The 16308-nt window shown below is 42.5% G+C and overlaps 1 protein-coding gene across 1 annotated transcript in view; it reads right to left on the bottom strand.

Moving 5' to 3' along the window:
- Positions 1 to 13195, bottom strand: part of p3h2 (prolyl 3-hydroxylase 2) — a 91704-nt gene extending 78509 nt beyond the window's left edge. Inside the window, exon 1 of the mRNA XM_050055299.1 lies at positions 10441 to 13195. Coding sequence (XP_049911256.1) covers positions 10441 to 10857 — 417 coding nt within the window. The 5' untranslated portion in view covers positions 10858 to 13195. The remainder of the gene's footprint in view (positions 1 to 10440) is intronic.
- Between the last annotated feature and the right edge of the window lie 3113 nt (positions 13196 to 16308).

Raw genomic sequence — 16308 nt, forward strand, 5'->3', positions numbered from 1 at the left:
GTCATGTGACTGCAGTTGGTTCAGATCGAGGTCAGAAAATGTTCTCACCACAAACGAACTGCACGAGAGTTAGTTTGTAACCAGACTGAGACCACCTCTTCAAGAAGGTCTCGGTCTAGTTGTTTTGGTGCACACCCTAGTGTGATTGCTGTGTTCACACCTGCCCAAACGAACCGCACTTAGGGGGCAAACGAACTTGAGTTTGACTGAACTGAACCAAACAGGGCAGGCGTGAAAGCACCCTAGTCACACTCCCTCTGTGTATGTTGTAATCCGAGTTTCTCTGTTCTTCGTTGTGACAGATGGTCCACTGCCGCATGCATGTCAGTCCTTGTTTGTACATCTCACTGGCTAGCTCATAGCCGCCACTCTGCACAGCACTCTTATGACGGGTATAGCAACCTGGTCTCATTCCGAAGTCGTGGAATACAGACACTTGAGCAATGATTTCTGTGTCAGACACCAACGAAAAAAGCCATCCTTTCACGTCGACATGATATGCTGCTGGTGTTTGCTTCCTTGTAAGAATGTAAAGCCAAACCCTGTTCTTTTTTTCCAAACCTAACCACGAGTATGTATCGGCTAAATGCAACTAAACGTCAATTTGCAGTGTTGTACCGATATTGTACATTTATTTTGAAAGAGACTTTGTGCAAACTGTACACTTCCTGTGAAAATGGACGTCCATTCATCCATCCATCCATCCATTTTCATCCGCTTATCCGGGGCCAGGTCGCAGGGGCAGCAGGCCGAGCAAAGCACCCCAGACATCCCTCTCCCCGGCAACGCTTTCCAGCTCCTCCTGGGGGACCGCAAGGCATTCCCAGGCCAGACGAGATATGTAATCCCTCCAGCATGTTCTGGGTCTGCCCCGAGGCCTTCTACCAGTCAAACGTTCCTGGGACACCTCCAGCGGGAGGCGCCCAGTGTCATGAGTTGAAAACGGATGTGTATTTTGTTAAAGACACATGCAGGCAACAGGCAGAAGCTGCCACTGTGACCCAGGCTACCTTACACGTCATATGTCAATGTAGAAAGTCTATAACCAAGCAGCAAAATGTGACAAGGTCGGAGTGAGAATGTGTTAATTATCGCTAATAAAGGTGTCCCAACCCATAGCCTAGTTGTCGAAATGTAGCACCTACCATCTGGTCAACACAGTAAGCTCTGTCAACACTGTTGCCTTTGCTATCACTGTAACAAAGTTAGCACCGTTAGCTGCTGGCAGCCCGCTCAGTCACCATGTTGTGAAGTGTGTGCAGACAACCTGAACCAGACTCTGAATCATAAATATGCTTTGAACATCGTACACAGCTCCTTTTTCTCATAAAGTCTACAGAGGAAAACACATTTCTACTCAGCTTGTGTGTGTATGAGTGGGCGTCACACTTGACTGTGAAATAACTACGTTACGCTTTTTCATGATGTGATGGAAAAGAAAAGGGGATTCTGTCTGCTTTGTAGAAGATAACATGACAGATAGAAGTGGTTTCTCTGCTTGCACCCCCGCAGCAGCCAACGCATAGTTCAAGTCACTAGTGAAGCTGAACAGATGCCTGGCAAACTCTGGTTTTTCCATCCCAGCCCTGATTTCTCCACTCAGACACCCAGGAGTCTTTGGCCAGACTGATAATCACCAAACACAAAGAAAAATACACACAACCAGAATTTACAGGCTCACACACACACACACACACACACACACACACACACACACACACACACACACAGATGTATATCTAAGTGCTGTTCTCCAGCTGGTTGGATCCAGACAGTGAATCTCGGTCCAAATCTTCGTTTTTGTGAAATTGTGATCTTCCATAAATTGAGAGTACACTGTGGTCAGAGTAAAGTCACTGTGATAAATCTCTCTCAATTAATCAAGACTTTGGAACTTATATCAAAAAACTTCCTGATTGCCGTTAGCTCCTGCCTCTGGATGGTCCGCTGTTCTGTTCGGCCTCAGCCACACATGCACAGATGCCAGCGCTTGACAAAGTCACCCCAGAGCCAAGTCCAACTCCCTTCCACGACCTGCTGCTGTCTCGTCCCAGCTCACAAACCACTGCAGTGTTTCCAGCAGTGAGTGACCCATTAGCAGCCTCCTGCCTCCTCCTCTCCTGCAGCCGTTTAATTGTTAATCAGGGCGAGAACAATATTGGTGTGTTACGCCACAGCCTGCACCCACATTCCTTTAGTGCGTTATCCACTCAAATCCAGTCATGCAGAAGGCCTTTGGCACAGCCAAGTGCCACAATGTCTGGCCGTCTGGGCAAAGCACAGCGCTGCACGCTAGGTCAGAGGAGCCAGGAGAGCAGCATGCTGGCACTGCAGGTGTGTGCAGAGGAGAAAGAGATGTGATCATTGCTATGGTGGAGACAGTATCCAGTGTCATATCTCTTCACTAATGCCTGTTTTCCATTATGAATATGAGTTATTTTCTTACACATTTTGATGAGAGAAGACTTGAAGGCACTTGAATTTTATCTAAACTGTTTTGGTGTTGCCCAGCAAGCACAAGCAGAATATGTTCACCTAAATAACATCTATCAGAGGGTTCTTCTAATTTTATTTACTTTTTGGTTAGGGACAGAGGTGAAATAAACTCTTTCAGCTCTGCCCTCTTGTGCAATAGTCCTTTCACTTCAGGGATGTGTCTTTTTATTACTTCACAAACACTGATCCATCACCAGCAGTGTATCAAGTGGCTTCCTCTGGTGTTAGCTTTGTGTTTTAGAAAGTTTAAGACATACAGATAGGTAAAGAGTACATTAAAAGGAAAAGTTCGACATGTTTGAAATGACTTTTGTTCACTTTCTTCCTGAGAGTTACATGTTGTGATTGATACCACTTTCATGTCTGTTTGCTAAATACTAAGCTACAGCCAGCAGCCGGATATCTCCAAATATAATGAAGTCCACACACCAACACCTTTAAAGCTTGGTAATTAAAATCCTGTCTCTCATTTGTTTAATCTGCGCAACAACCAAAGCATCAAAACAACATGTAGTGGTTTTATGTGCAGGACTATGTCTTGGCCAGGCGCTGGAGTCTTGTCAGCAACACAAGGTTGCCAAGCAACCAGTGGATACTCCAGGGGCTGCATAAAACTCTGTGAAGATTCACCACTTAAACTGTGGATACACACAAAAACAGAAACATGCATATGTATTGTTTTTGTCAGATTTATAAAGCTGTGTGTGCACCTGATTCTGTCTTATAAATCTTGATCATAGTGGCAGTGGGTGCATGTGCACGAGCCTCATTTCCACACTCACAGTTCCCCATAAAGTGCTGTAGAAATGCCTTTAAACATGCGTTTGCATGTAGATACTAGTGCCCCTCCACCATTCATTCGACCTGTCAGTAAGAAATACAGTAAAGAAAGTGCAATTTCATCAACTGTGTCGCACTGACATTTTACAGAACGTTCTAATTGTGCAATTGGCAAACAACCTAAAAACAATGTTTTGTATCTCTCAATTTATATTTAATCTCCTTGTTATCTCACCCACAGCTATCTCAGCTGAAACCGTGTGGTCATGGGTATGCCTGGTCTGAGGAATGTGTTAAGTTCACACGTTCGCACCACAAATTCTTACTTTATCAATACCAGTTTGTGTGTGGGAAAAGGCGTACACATAGTTTATGGTCCCAAACTGCTTAATTATTCCTTTAAAGTATGGAACTTAAACACGTACTTGACTTGAAGATGTGAAACTTCCTACAGTAAACTATCGCTCCATGCCCCAGATGCTGAGCAACTTTATGTATCATAAACTTTAAATGGACCTTTGAGTCACAGTCTTCATTTCCTTCATTCGAGCATTTTTTTTTTTCACAATTTGTACTGTCATCTGTTTCTGCGCTACTTCCTGTCGTGCTCCCAGTCACTTTGCAAATAACCGCAAAACGACCCCACGCATACATCAAACATAAATCTGACTTGGCGGCCAACAACCTGCCAAGTCAACCTTATCCATTCCAAGGACAGAGCTCACCCTCCCTATGTCCCCTTGCTATCAGCTGCAGATGACAATGACACATCATCTCTGATTCACGCACACACGCACTGCTATGAGCTCTGTCTGTGCAAAATCTCTTAATTTTCCACTCATATATTCACTATGTCCAACATTCCTCGCTGGGGTTCAAGCTGATGTGGGAGCTGGAAACAGACACGTCCTCCCATGCTGCTGTGCTCGGCTAATCCTGTGAATTTCTCTCAATACGCTGGAAAGGAAAGATAACACGAATCACAGCAAGAGTGCACCAAGCGTTGCGATTATTACCAGCCACACAGACCATTACCCTTCACTCACGCACACACACACACACACACACACACACCGACTGGACCTCTAATCACGACCAAGCCAGCAGATTTCAGCTCACCATGTGGCCATCTAAGGCCATCTAAAGGGGGGCTGTAGTTGAGCCACAAACTGCCTGCTGCGCTGTAATCAAATCATCACATTCACAGTGGAATCATGAATGGGTCAGACTTTACAGAGAAAATTCCAGCGCAGGCTCACAACATCAGCAGGCCTCAGAAACTTTCCTGACCTACTGTCACCTTTTAACATCGTGCTGGGAGACACGGAGAGGTTCTCAAAACAAAATGTCAATGGGATAGTTGTTGAGTTATGTGTCTCCAATTTCCAAGACTTCACTATTATGTCAGTGTAATTAGAAGCCTTGTGTGTATCAAACAATAGTCAGCTTACTTTCTGCAAGAAGCTTGTGAAACCTTGCTCCTCAGCATTGACGCTACATTTACACTGATGGTTCCAAACGTCTTGCTCGGCCAGAAGTGTGATTTAACTGGGTGCACAGGATGAGCATGTCAACAGGGTCATTGTGGAGCATCGTCAACCCCTTTAATTACTACTAACCACTGTCCAAATCTTTCAAAACTCTTCTGGGACATAGAGAACCATAATCAAAAAGCCAACTGTCTTCAGGGCACTGCAGACTCATAAATATCTGGATGAGGACACTTTTCTCCACAGGGATTAACATTGGAGAATTATTTGTACAGAATATTCATCATACCAAAGGCAAGAATTTTATTTTGGCAAAGAGGGAAAGCTCGCATCAGATTGTAGAGTGGTAGATTGTTTTAAATAAAAGTGGAATACAGTTTTGTTAATCCTTTGAGGCGTACATGTTTAACCCCAGTTTAATTTAATTCCCCTTTAAGAAGCTTTTTTAAAATGATCTTATCCCACTGTTTACCAACATTGTCTATATTCAGCATTGTGTTTCTCCAGCCCTTCATTAAAACTAAACAATGTTTACACCAAGTTAAATATTTAAACTCAAGACTCTGTGTTTTTATGACTCCACAATCAAATTAAAATAGTTTAGATGCCTTGTTCTGTGTACACATTTTATAAACACTCAAAATGTACTGTGGCATATTTGGTATCTTTGGAAACTTTGGGATCCCCCCGAGACATTATAATAAAATTCTGTTGGTTTGAAGAATGTTAAGCTGCACTGCAGGAGTTCGTAATGACTGACCACCTAGTGAGCTGGGGGATTTAAAAGCTTTTATTACACGGCTCTATTAAATGCTGTATTTTGATTGGTCAGTCGCGGCATTCAGAGGTCTGATATTACTGTGTAATGACCGTTGCTATGTAGCCCAGCGTTGCTAGGGACGTAGTTTACACAGTTACTTTTTTTATCGGGCTAATGTAGCTGTTACCGCTTCAAAAATATTAATTTACAAGATACAAAGATGGAGTATTTTCATGATATTTCATGATTTTCATTTTCTCTTGATTCCCTGTAGCTATTGTAGCGCAGATTCAGCCGTTGCCGGCAGTTTTTTTCCTCTCCTCCCGATTTAATTTATAAATCAATAAAAATTGTATAATTAATCAATATTCTGTCTCAAATTATTTATTTATCTGATAATTAGCCGTGTAATAAGCGGTATAATGTATAATGAGCCGGTGAATACTGGGAAAATAACTAAAATAGATTCCCCTGTCGGGAGAAGGGAGTTGTTTTCCCAGTATTCACCGGCTCATTATACATTATCCCTTACATATCTATACATTGGATTTGTCTAATCTCTATGAGCAATTATCTGAACATGAATACAGAATCTGTAGGCAATGGAAAAAGATTTTGGTGTCGGAAGCGTTCTGGTTTCTGTTTTTTATTCAGTTTGTAGTCTGAGTAGTTATTAAATGATCATGTTTGAGGGGGCTTTGGTTGCCTGCAGGTAACCTCTCTGTGTGGAGAGCAAAGGAGGCAGAATGCACTGGCTAAATTTCAATCTCTGAACCCATCGGCTATCATCTGACGACAATTTAGATTTTTATTTGCCTTATGAGTCATATCCTTATAAAACAATCTGGTCATGTTCTGGTTTCCGTTTGTAGTGTGTCTATAAAACAGTGTTGACCAGTCACGTTTGAAAGGCAAGTAAACAGTCCGTGTGGAGAGGCGGAACGCATTGGTCGAAATCCAATCTTGGAACCCATCAGCTTTAGTCTGACGACCATTTAGCTTTATATTGTGTTTTTATGGGTATTTATCTGCATTCATATGCAGATGTCTGTTCATAGCTTTTTAGCTAAAACAACATGGATGAGAAAGTCTTGCCCAGGATATCTGCTGGCTACATCAGATCAGCCCTAATTATTGACCCTCACTAACTCATAGAGGCTTTAGCTGATTGGTTCTGAGTTTGCCAACTCCATTCTTGGCTAATCGGACTGTAAACAACGACTGGCACACAGAAGAGGAAGTCTTGGCCGGGACATCTGTTATCTGAATATCAGCTGGCACACCAGAACCCCTTAAGTATTAGCCGTTGAGCCCGAAGGCTAAAACATTGGACTGATAGCTGATGGGTTAAGACAGTGGTGTGGTGGAGGGTATAAGCAGACATACGGGGTCAACCCACCACTTTTTCTTGCCATTAACAGTATACCCACCTATCAGCAAAAATTCCATTAGACTATGTAGGAGAGTTTACCCACATCTTCATTGGTAACCTAGGCATTGACCTAATGGTTCACCCATTTCCTCAACTACCCCTGAATTCCAAGATTGCTTTGCGTGTATCTAAGACTCATCATTTTTAACTAATTTTCAAGGAATAATACCAAGATTCTTGAAGGGATAAGACAATTTCAAGATATTTTTTTACTTGCAATTGAACAGGTGAGCAGAATTACAAAATAAAAATGGGGGGAAAATGCTAAATTAGCTACCACTTAAGCGCAAATGTCCGTTTAAGTGGTAACAAAAGTAAGAGTGTTTGCAACTCATGCAGTATTTCCAAAAACAAATTTGTTCCTGGATATTTGTTTTATGATTTTTATCTGATTTTCACACATTTTACATCATCAAACTAAACATAATTCACAGGCCAGCAATAATGAGCCCTTCTTTCACAATCACTTCTTGAAACAGCCGTGCTGTGAGACTGATCAGATTAAAGATATAGAAGCTGGTGATACGATCTCTTCTCGTCCCCGAGGGCACTTCAGGGCCTTTGATCGCTATGCAGTTGGGCAACTGTAGCGAGAGCTGCGGCCAGAGCCAGAGATCACTGGAGGCCATCAGCCCTGTGGCAGCTACAGAAGTCTCCCTTTAATACCTGCAAAAGGTGGCGTGTCTCTCTTTTTTTAGAAAAGCAAACAGACCACAACAGGAAAATAAAATATTTGCCAGGCTAAATGATGGGCGAGCTGGGGACATACGCAGCAGCCTGAGTGAGGAGAACAGTTGGTGACTGTGGAGCCTCTTCTAACAGGCCCAATGGCAGCATTGTGCCAGAGGCTGTCAGGCAGAGGGTGTGTGACGCTGGAATGTGCAGGAATGTTATTTATTTTTGCAAACACCACCAAAGTACCCCCAAACTAACTCACACGTGAGGGTGCCTGCGCACAAACACACAGAAGACTCAGATACTAATGTGCATATGTACACACTGACTAGTCTGATGTGCTATGATGGGCCTGGCCAATAGGAGCGCTCCAGCTCGGCCTCACCTTACCTGTGGTAAGATCAACATCAGAGCTCTCAGCCTTGATGTGCTGCCATGTACTGTTCATAAAGACGTCAACACGCTGGGACACACAGTGGAGGCCGAAATAAAGATCTGCTAAAACATTCATGAGAGCTTTGGTTTCTGCTTTGTTGTGGGAGGAAAAAAAAACAAAATGCCACTTTCACCAACAGATCTTAAAGAAATCATAATTCTTTTCACAAAACATTACTAATATTTTTACAGCTGGGCGAGGATCTGTGTGTAAGGCCGTGTCTACCCTCATGTCTAGACAGGAGCGTGCACTTTTATGAGAGGATCACATCAGCTCTTTCGCTGCTGATTCAGAAAAAACAAGAAGGAACCAGTTGCCCAGCAGACAGTAGCGGGGCCGATTAACTCCCACCACTTCTGAGCGCTGGAAGCTGTGTGTCATCACCCTGGTATTTGGAGCTGGTCTGCAGTCAGCGACAGTGGAAGTCGACTGGGTCTCAGGTTCATGTGAGGAGATAGTGCCAGCTTCCTAACTGAGCTCCAACTGGGTTAAAATGTCTCTCTTGCGGGGCGTCGGTAGAGTAGTGGATAGTGTCGGCGCCCCATGTACAGAGGCATTGCCTCGCTGCAGCGGCCGCGGGTTCGAATCCGGCTCGCGGCCATTTGCTGCATGTCAGTCCCCACTCTCTCTCTGTCTCCCCATTTCACTCTCTGTCCTGGCAAAAAGCCCATAAAAAATAATCTTTAAAAAAAAAAAAGTCTCTCTTGCCAACATAAAGGTAAAAAGCCAAATAAATGTAGTCCCTGCTCTGTGATAGTTACACTTCAAGCCACTGAAACTGCAAGTATCAGCCCTCCTGAAGTGTCCTGAAGTTGACCCTGACTGTGCTGTTGAGAGACGGACGCAGAAAGACAACTTCCCTGCAGGAATCATTGTATCATTTCTGCAATCACACATCTTATTGTCTGCCTGCATGATGAATTGGGAGTGAGAGTGTTTGTAAAGCTCAAGTTACACTCTTTTCATCTGACGGAAGTCCACAAGGGAGACACTGATGATGTTTCTGTGCCTGTTTCTTTCTTCCACACAAAAACCTGCAGTGACACTAATGAACAGGACAATTTATAACAAGGGGAAGGGGGTGTAGGTCCAACTCTTTCTAAATAAGGAGCTCTGAATAAAAAGATCCATCTAATGGGAGTACTTCATATGTTTGTGATACTACACCGACTGATGGCAAATACTCAACAGACGACTTGCTCCTTGGGGACAAACATAGCACACAGAGTCCCACAGTCTGAATCAGCAATTACACTTTGTTCCCAGCTCTCCTGTTTTATCTGTCTCCTGGATTGTTCCCACGCCTAGCAGTCAACATTGTCCCAGCCAAAAGATGGACCTCATGGGAAATGCTGCTCTGGAAATTTGCATGAATGGAGAGCAAACAACAAAGATTTCTAACGTGTAGAGAGATTAAGAAATAGTAACAGCTTAGGAGCGTTGCAAACATTGCAAAAGCACGCTGAATCTATCATCTGATAGCATTTTAAAGTAGATCTTGAGAGATGGATGGATGTTGCTACCAGGAGCCAAAACAGAAAAATCCACAAACAGTTGCTCGAAAATAACACTGCACACAGAGGAGCCATAAAAACCAGAGCGCGCTTGTCAACAAAGGACTGAAGCAAGTGCACAGACATCTGTAGAGTCAGCCATGCTTACATAATATTAACTTTAGCTTGTATCACTTAGGTTTCTGCACAGTCTGACATTACATGCATGTTCCCTGCATTTTAATGTTTATTAGTTTGATTAAATCTTTATATTTTTGTTCTTTACGGATTCTTTATGGAAAATGTCCAATTTTATTGACAGGTCAATGTGTTTAACTTTTACTGTCAGCTTTGAAATTAAAATGTCACACGTAAAACATCCTGTTTATGCTGAAGTTACTGCAAAAAGCAAATATTGGCGTTTCGTAAAAACTCTTAAATATCACTGGGGTGTGAAAAACAACATTAGTTAGGCTTTACTTCTGCAGTGGAGGGCTGACTGTTCCAGAATCTTCTCAGTTTTGAAAGGTCATGCAGACTGTGTGTCCCACATGTGGATAAACTGCACAGAAGTGAGGTGCTGGCACAGGCTTGCATGCCTAATTTGTATACAAATACTGCAGTGTTCCAGTAGAGAGGAAACTAAATTGAATTCCCAAGGAGCAACAGTTGTTGTCTCCATGAGTGCCATGCAGCTGACCTCTCCTCTCATCACTCTGCATCACGTTGCTGGGCAGCAGCAACAGCTGATGAAGACTGTAGGTAATGTGAAGCAGAGCAGGGAGATAAATAATTCCCCGTGGAGTGGACAACAGTAGTGCTCATTCAGAGCCAGATAACTCTGTTCCTTGACATGCAGCCCCCCTCCCCCCTCCTACCTTCTGATAGGCCATCTGAAGATAGTTGTAGGGGATCCTCCTGTTGAAGTCCTGCACTACATCCTCGCTGACTTTATGCAGAGACTGAGTGCCAAGTTTCTCCTCGATGCATGTGTCCATACACGCCGCTCTCCGGAGCACCACGTCAGGGAAGCGCAGGTCCGAGAAGGTTTCATCAAAAGGATGCTGGTCCTGGCACCTCAGCCGGCACCGGATCTTAGTGCGCCGGACCTCTGCGTAACTGCCGAGCGCTGCCTCCATGTAGCGCACCACGTTGGTGTAGTCGTTGTTGTAAAACGCCTGCACCGCATTCTCATATAGGAGGTCGTAAGGCTCCAGGAAAGCTGCTGAGGATGACAACACGACGGTAAGCAGGACTACAGAGAAGATCGCAGCCGGTGAAACGTTTCCATCCATCCTCTGCTTCGGTTCAGACAGTGAGGAGCGGACCGGCGGGGAGCAGACCGAGCGGCTGTCAGGCACAACAACAATCAGCTTCGACTCGTGTGAGAGTCCATTTAAAAGCTCCTCACAGAGACACTCAGGACGGCACCGGACCAGGGCGGAAATAATGCTGCTCTAGTCGGGGACACACATTTTGTTATGACCCCTCTTTGGCTGCACTAACTCCTCCCCTCCAAGACATGAATGGCCGGAGCACAATCACAGCTTTCCTCTCAGGCTGCAGGAGAGCGCAGACCTGCAAGGGTCCTTCAGGGACTCCCGGGGGTCTCCCCCAAATACCAGAAATAATACTCTGATTTCACCTCATTTCAACACCTATTTTTCTTATGTATTTTTGGTGTTGTTATAAACATTTAAGTTGTTGCGTCATGACAAAAATGTTAAATCTCAAAAGCTTTCACTGCAGATCTGAGGAAACATTCAGGAGTCTTCGGGTTCAATAAAGTGACCACAAAAATGCCTGAAAAAGAAACTTTCCTCTGTTAAACAAACGGCACCAAATACTAAAATTAGATCTCTTCCTAGACCAGGTATCAATGCATACGTTATAAATGCGACTATTTAAAACTATTTTGATTAGATAAATAAAACTTTTTAATCGCCTATTAGTTATCAATACAGCTATATATTTAAGCAAAATGTGTTTACCAAGAAAATGGCGCAAGAATGATAAGTACGCAGCTTTGTTATATTTGTCTCATATTCTGTTTTGGGAAGACTTTGAAACATCTGTCCAGGATCTACAGTTGAAAAGTAGCCTCTTATTATTAATGTGCACTGAGTCAATAAAAAAAATAAGCCTAAATTTAACCCTAGAAAAGAAGAGAATTTCCCACATAATCTATTATGGTGAGAGTTACATGTACTCATAATTGCTGTCCTTGCTTCTGGAAGTTTCTTGTGCTCAGGGTGTTCAGAGTGAGAGTAAAGGAAGTCAGACACAATCCATGTAAATGAGACTGTCTCCCTCTGGAGGCTGCTGCAGCTACAAGCAGTTTAATCACTGGACCAGGGGAGTCAAACTCATTTTAGTTCAGGGGCCACATACAGCCCAATTTGATCTGGTGGGCCAGACCACTGACACCACTGCATACTCTCCTATAAATATCAACCCCTTTAATTTTTTCTTTCATTCTGACATTATTCATCCATTTACCAAACAAAGAAGAAAGAAAAATGATGTGCAAATTCAACAGTGTGTTTTAGTTTTTCCACATTCAGTCAGTCCCTTACTCACTGTCATTCCATGAGCATTTTTTTCATAATATTCCACTAAAGTAGAAGCTATTGATGAAGCAGGTTAAGTCCTCCCCTGCCTTACAGACTGAAGTTTTGTCAGTGCAATATTGTTTTAAGACAGAAGTCTGATACAGATTCTTTTGTACTGAAGCTGCTGGTTGACAATATTTTGCACAGTGTTCAATATCTTTAAATATGACCACAGTAAGTATTCATTGTTGTTTCAGAGAGCTGTATTCTGGTCAGAGTGTAAAAGCCTCTGAGGCTGCATTTTACATGAAGTTTATGCTCACTGTTTAAATTGCTCCTGAAACCTCTCAGCCGTCACATGTGCATCAACATTACGTGTGCAAAATCTAGAGGGCCGGATTGGACCCTTTGGTGGGCCAGTTCTGGCCCCCAGACCGTATGTTTGACACCCCTGCACTAGACTGTTTTAAAAACCAACCCCTCACCTCTGCACTCAGGACAAACACACGTCCATGAAACTAAGATAAATGAAAGCAGGGTAAAGTCAGGTAATGTGGGACACTTTTGTAAGTGAGTTTTACTCACACAACTTATTATGTATCTGTGCCATATTTCTATGAAGAAAATATTTCTGGTTAATTGGGTCTCTCAGTCATGTTTTTGTATTTCGCCTGCTTGTTTTTCCAGTTCAGAATTTTCTATACATGCCATACATACACATCATACAAGTACATTAGAAACTATATGTTCATCTTTTGTCTTTCTTATATACATATGCACACTCTTGGCTATTTCTGTGGATATCATGGATGTGGAGAGGGCTGTATGACCCAATATGCATAACATATGTCTCAGTAAATATGCCATATCAATAGAATAAATAAACAGTATATAGACATGTTAAGCATTTGTTAACCCAGCCAAGCAGACAAAAGCACTTGTGAACCTCTCTACTAACATGTAGAGTACAGTCAATAATGTTCTTCAGCATCTGTGTAAATGTAGATGAATGTTAGGTGGAAACAATCCCAGGAGTTTGTTTTAATCTTCATTAGTTTTGTAAAACTTGATCTGAGTCCAAACTTGTATTATCCTGACTGAAATATGTCTGTGTGATAGTTTTAATTATCATAACAAACATTTCTTGAAGTGAAGTCTAAAAACAAAATGTAAAAGCTGCTATATTTGAAATAGACCACTGGAGGGTAGTATCACAGTACTTTTTATTTGCAGATGAGCTTTAATTTGCAGCAACATAAACTTGCAGGGAGACAATTAAAACACACTTCAGTGGCATCCTGAACAGTCACCCTCCTTTTGCCAAAATCCACCCATAAGATCTAAGCTCCAGTTTGAACTGTGCACTGAAGAATCACTGAAAACTCCCTGTTCATAAAAGATTTGATCCTTCACATCTGCTGAGGTGTCGGGCTGTTCATTGTCAGGACAAATGCATTTGGGGCAGATATTTGTGTTTCTATTTGTAAAGACTGTATATGGATAACGATGACGTGTGATTTGTTTACATTCCTTTATGAGCCATTCATAATTCTGTAGCAAAGCACCAAAAGGCTGTGGGGAAATTATACTACTTCAGAATAAAATATGAACAATGACATTTATTTTTTTCAAGTTAACCACAGCCAGGTATGATTCAATAGAAACAGTGCAAGGTATAATGGGCACAAAGACAACACATCAAAGTAAGGGTGTTTTATTAAACACTGAGGAGGGCTCATGTGAAATGGAGGGTTTGGGGGTCCTCTGCCTGAACATTTTTAGCATTAAACACTTAATTTCCTGCATTCTGGTGAAATTTTATGCCAACATTTCTGTGTATTCTGCATCAATTTATGGTGTAAATGTCTTTGACTTTGTCGAGATAAAAGTCTTTTGCCACTTTCATGGTTTTATTGGGAGAAGACAAAGCAGATGTTCTACTAGTTCTGCTGGAGGGGACATGGCCCCCTAGATAGATAGATAGATAGATAGATAGATAGATAGATAGATAGATAGATAGATAGATAGATAGATAATCAGCCTGAGGAAAGGGTGGTGAAACGAGTGTGAGGGGTCCGACCTTATGTTTGAGGCCAGTGTGAGAATACGCACTGAGTGGATGTCACAAAGGTTTGGTGGGAGGAAGCCGATGATCGTCTTGCCATCTTGACAATCCACTCCATCTCTTTTTTTTCAGCCACAGGTGCAGCCGGAGTATTACTCAGTACAGCAGTGTGTTATTACGCTCTCAATTGTGCAGCGGTAACAGCGGATCATAAGTTCCTGAGGAAGCCTGTTATGTTTCAGGGTCCTCAGAAAGAACATCCTTTGCCGGGCTCTTTTGATGATGTGGGAGGTGTTCAGACCCCAGGCCAGGTTTGCAGCTATGAGCACCCACAGGAAGTTAAAGCTTGTAACCCTCTCTACGTCTTCCCCGTTAATGCACAGTCCATTTTAATGAGTTATTTGTTTTTCCTCAAGTCGATTATCATTAGCAGTGCGATTTTCTCAAAGAGGCACTTGAAAGGTAAATGTGTAGAACCCTATGTAGACACAGCATGACAAAACATCAAGTTTTTGAGGTTTACTGAAATGATGAAAGGAATAAATGTCACAATGCTTTCATTAAAAAAGGCACGTTCAAAAGAAAAGATGAATTAGCATGTGAAAATGACAGATATCTATAACTTTGCAAAGAGCCACTGCCACAAAACGTCCATGATGCAGCTCGCCATTATTTTTTTCCCAGTTTACTTTCTGTTGTTTTCTGAGTGTTCAGGAAGTGTCTGGGCAGCAGCGTGCCAGTCCCATGAGAATCTGACATTATTTATATCTGCTGAGGACACAACACAGTCTCCCGCTAATTGTTGTGTTTATAAAGAATGAGGTTGTTTCTTGTTTCAGTGTGACCTTGCTCAGGATGGCTTACCAGTACATCAAATTCTTCTCCAATAAAATATTTAAAGGACCAAGTCATTTTTTTTAATCAAGCAATGAGTCAGTTCCCCCAAAAACATACACATTGACTCAGTTTTATGGTATGAGATTGGAGCAAATGGTGTTTGCAATGACTTCAGACTCGAGGTGATGGGATTTTTTGGTCTCAGCTCCAAGATCTTCTTCAAGGTCTTCTTAAGTTATCTATCAATACAGTGGCATGCAAAAGTTTGGGCTCCCCTGTTCAAAATTTTGTTTATTGTTAAGTAAATAGAAGATGAACTGACATGCTTTTCAACATTTTAAGCAAGATCTGTGTCTTATTTTTGTTCTGTACAATATTAGCAACTCCGACCTCATCACATATGACGTTTGGTCATGGACTTTCCACGTCCACATAGGACGTGTAAGGTACCCTGGGTGTGTTGGTTGTTGATGTTCTGGGACACCGTGTCAAGTTCTGCCTGTTACATGCACTGTCTCCTTTCATAAATCATTGCGGTTTTTACAGGAAATTTACTGTTTATACGCTGTCTCTTTCAAAATAAACGCACTACGTCAGTACTCACCGTGAATTGATGTTTTTTTTCCTTCAACAACAAACACACATGGTTGGGTTTAGGCAACAAAAGCGTGTGGTTAGGTTTAGGAAAAGAGAACAGGGTTTGGCTTTAGGATCTTGTCCTTTACCTGTCGCGTTTCTCCCTGACGCAGCCGGGCACTGTTAAACTATAACAGCAACCGGCCACGTATCATGCCGATTTAAAGGACAGCTTTTTTCATTGGTTTCTGACGCTGCAAGTCACTGCCCAAGCACCGGATTGCAACGACTTTGGAGTGAGACCGGGCTCATTCGGGGAAAGGAAAGCCGCACCCTGCAAAAGTCTGGGCACCCCAAGACACTTGAGCTCTCAGACAACTTTAACCAGGGTCTCACACTTTAATTAGCTTGTTTGGACTATGGCTTGTTCACAATAATTGTTAGGAAAGGTCAGATGATGCAAATTTCAAAGCTTTATAAATACTTGTCCCAACAATCAGCAGCCATGGGCTCCTCTAAACAGCTGACGAGCACTCTGAAAACTAAAATAACTGATGCCCACAAAGCAGGAGAAGACTACAAGAGGATAGTAAAGTGTTTACAGGTCGCTGTTTCCTTAGTTTGCAATGTAATTAGGAAATGGCAGTTAACAGGAACTATGGAGGTCGAGTTGAGCTCTGGAAGACCAAAAAAACTTTCCAGGCGAGCTGCTTGTA

Source organism: Epinephelus moara, chromosome 10 (assembly GCF_006386435.1).
Source record: "Epinephelus moara isolate mb chromosome 10, YSFRI_EMoa_1.0, whole genome shotgun sequence".
In the NCBI taxonomy this organism is placed as follows: Eukaryota; Metazoa; Chordata; class Actinopteri; order Perciformes; family Serranidae; genus Epinephelus; species Epinephelus moara.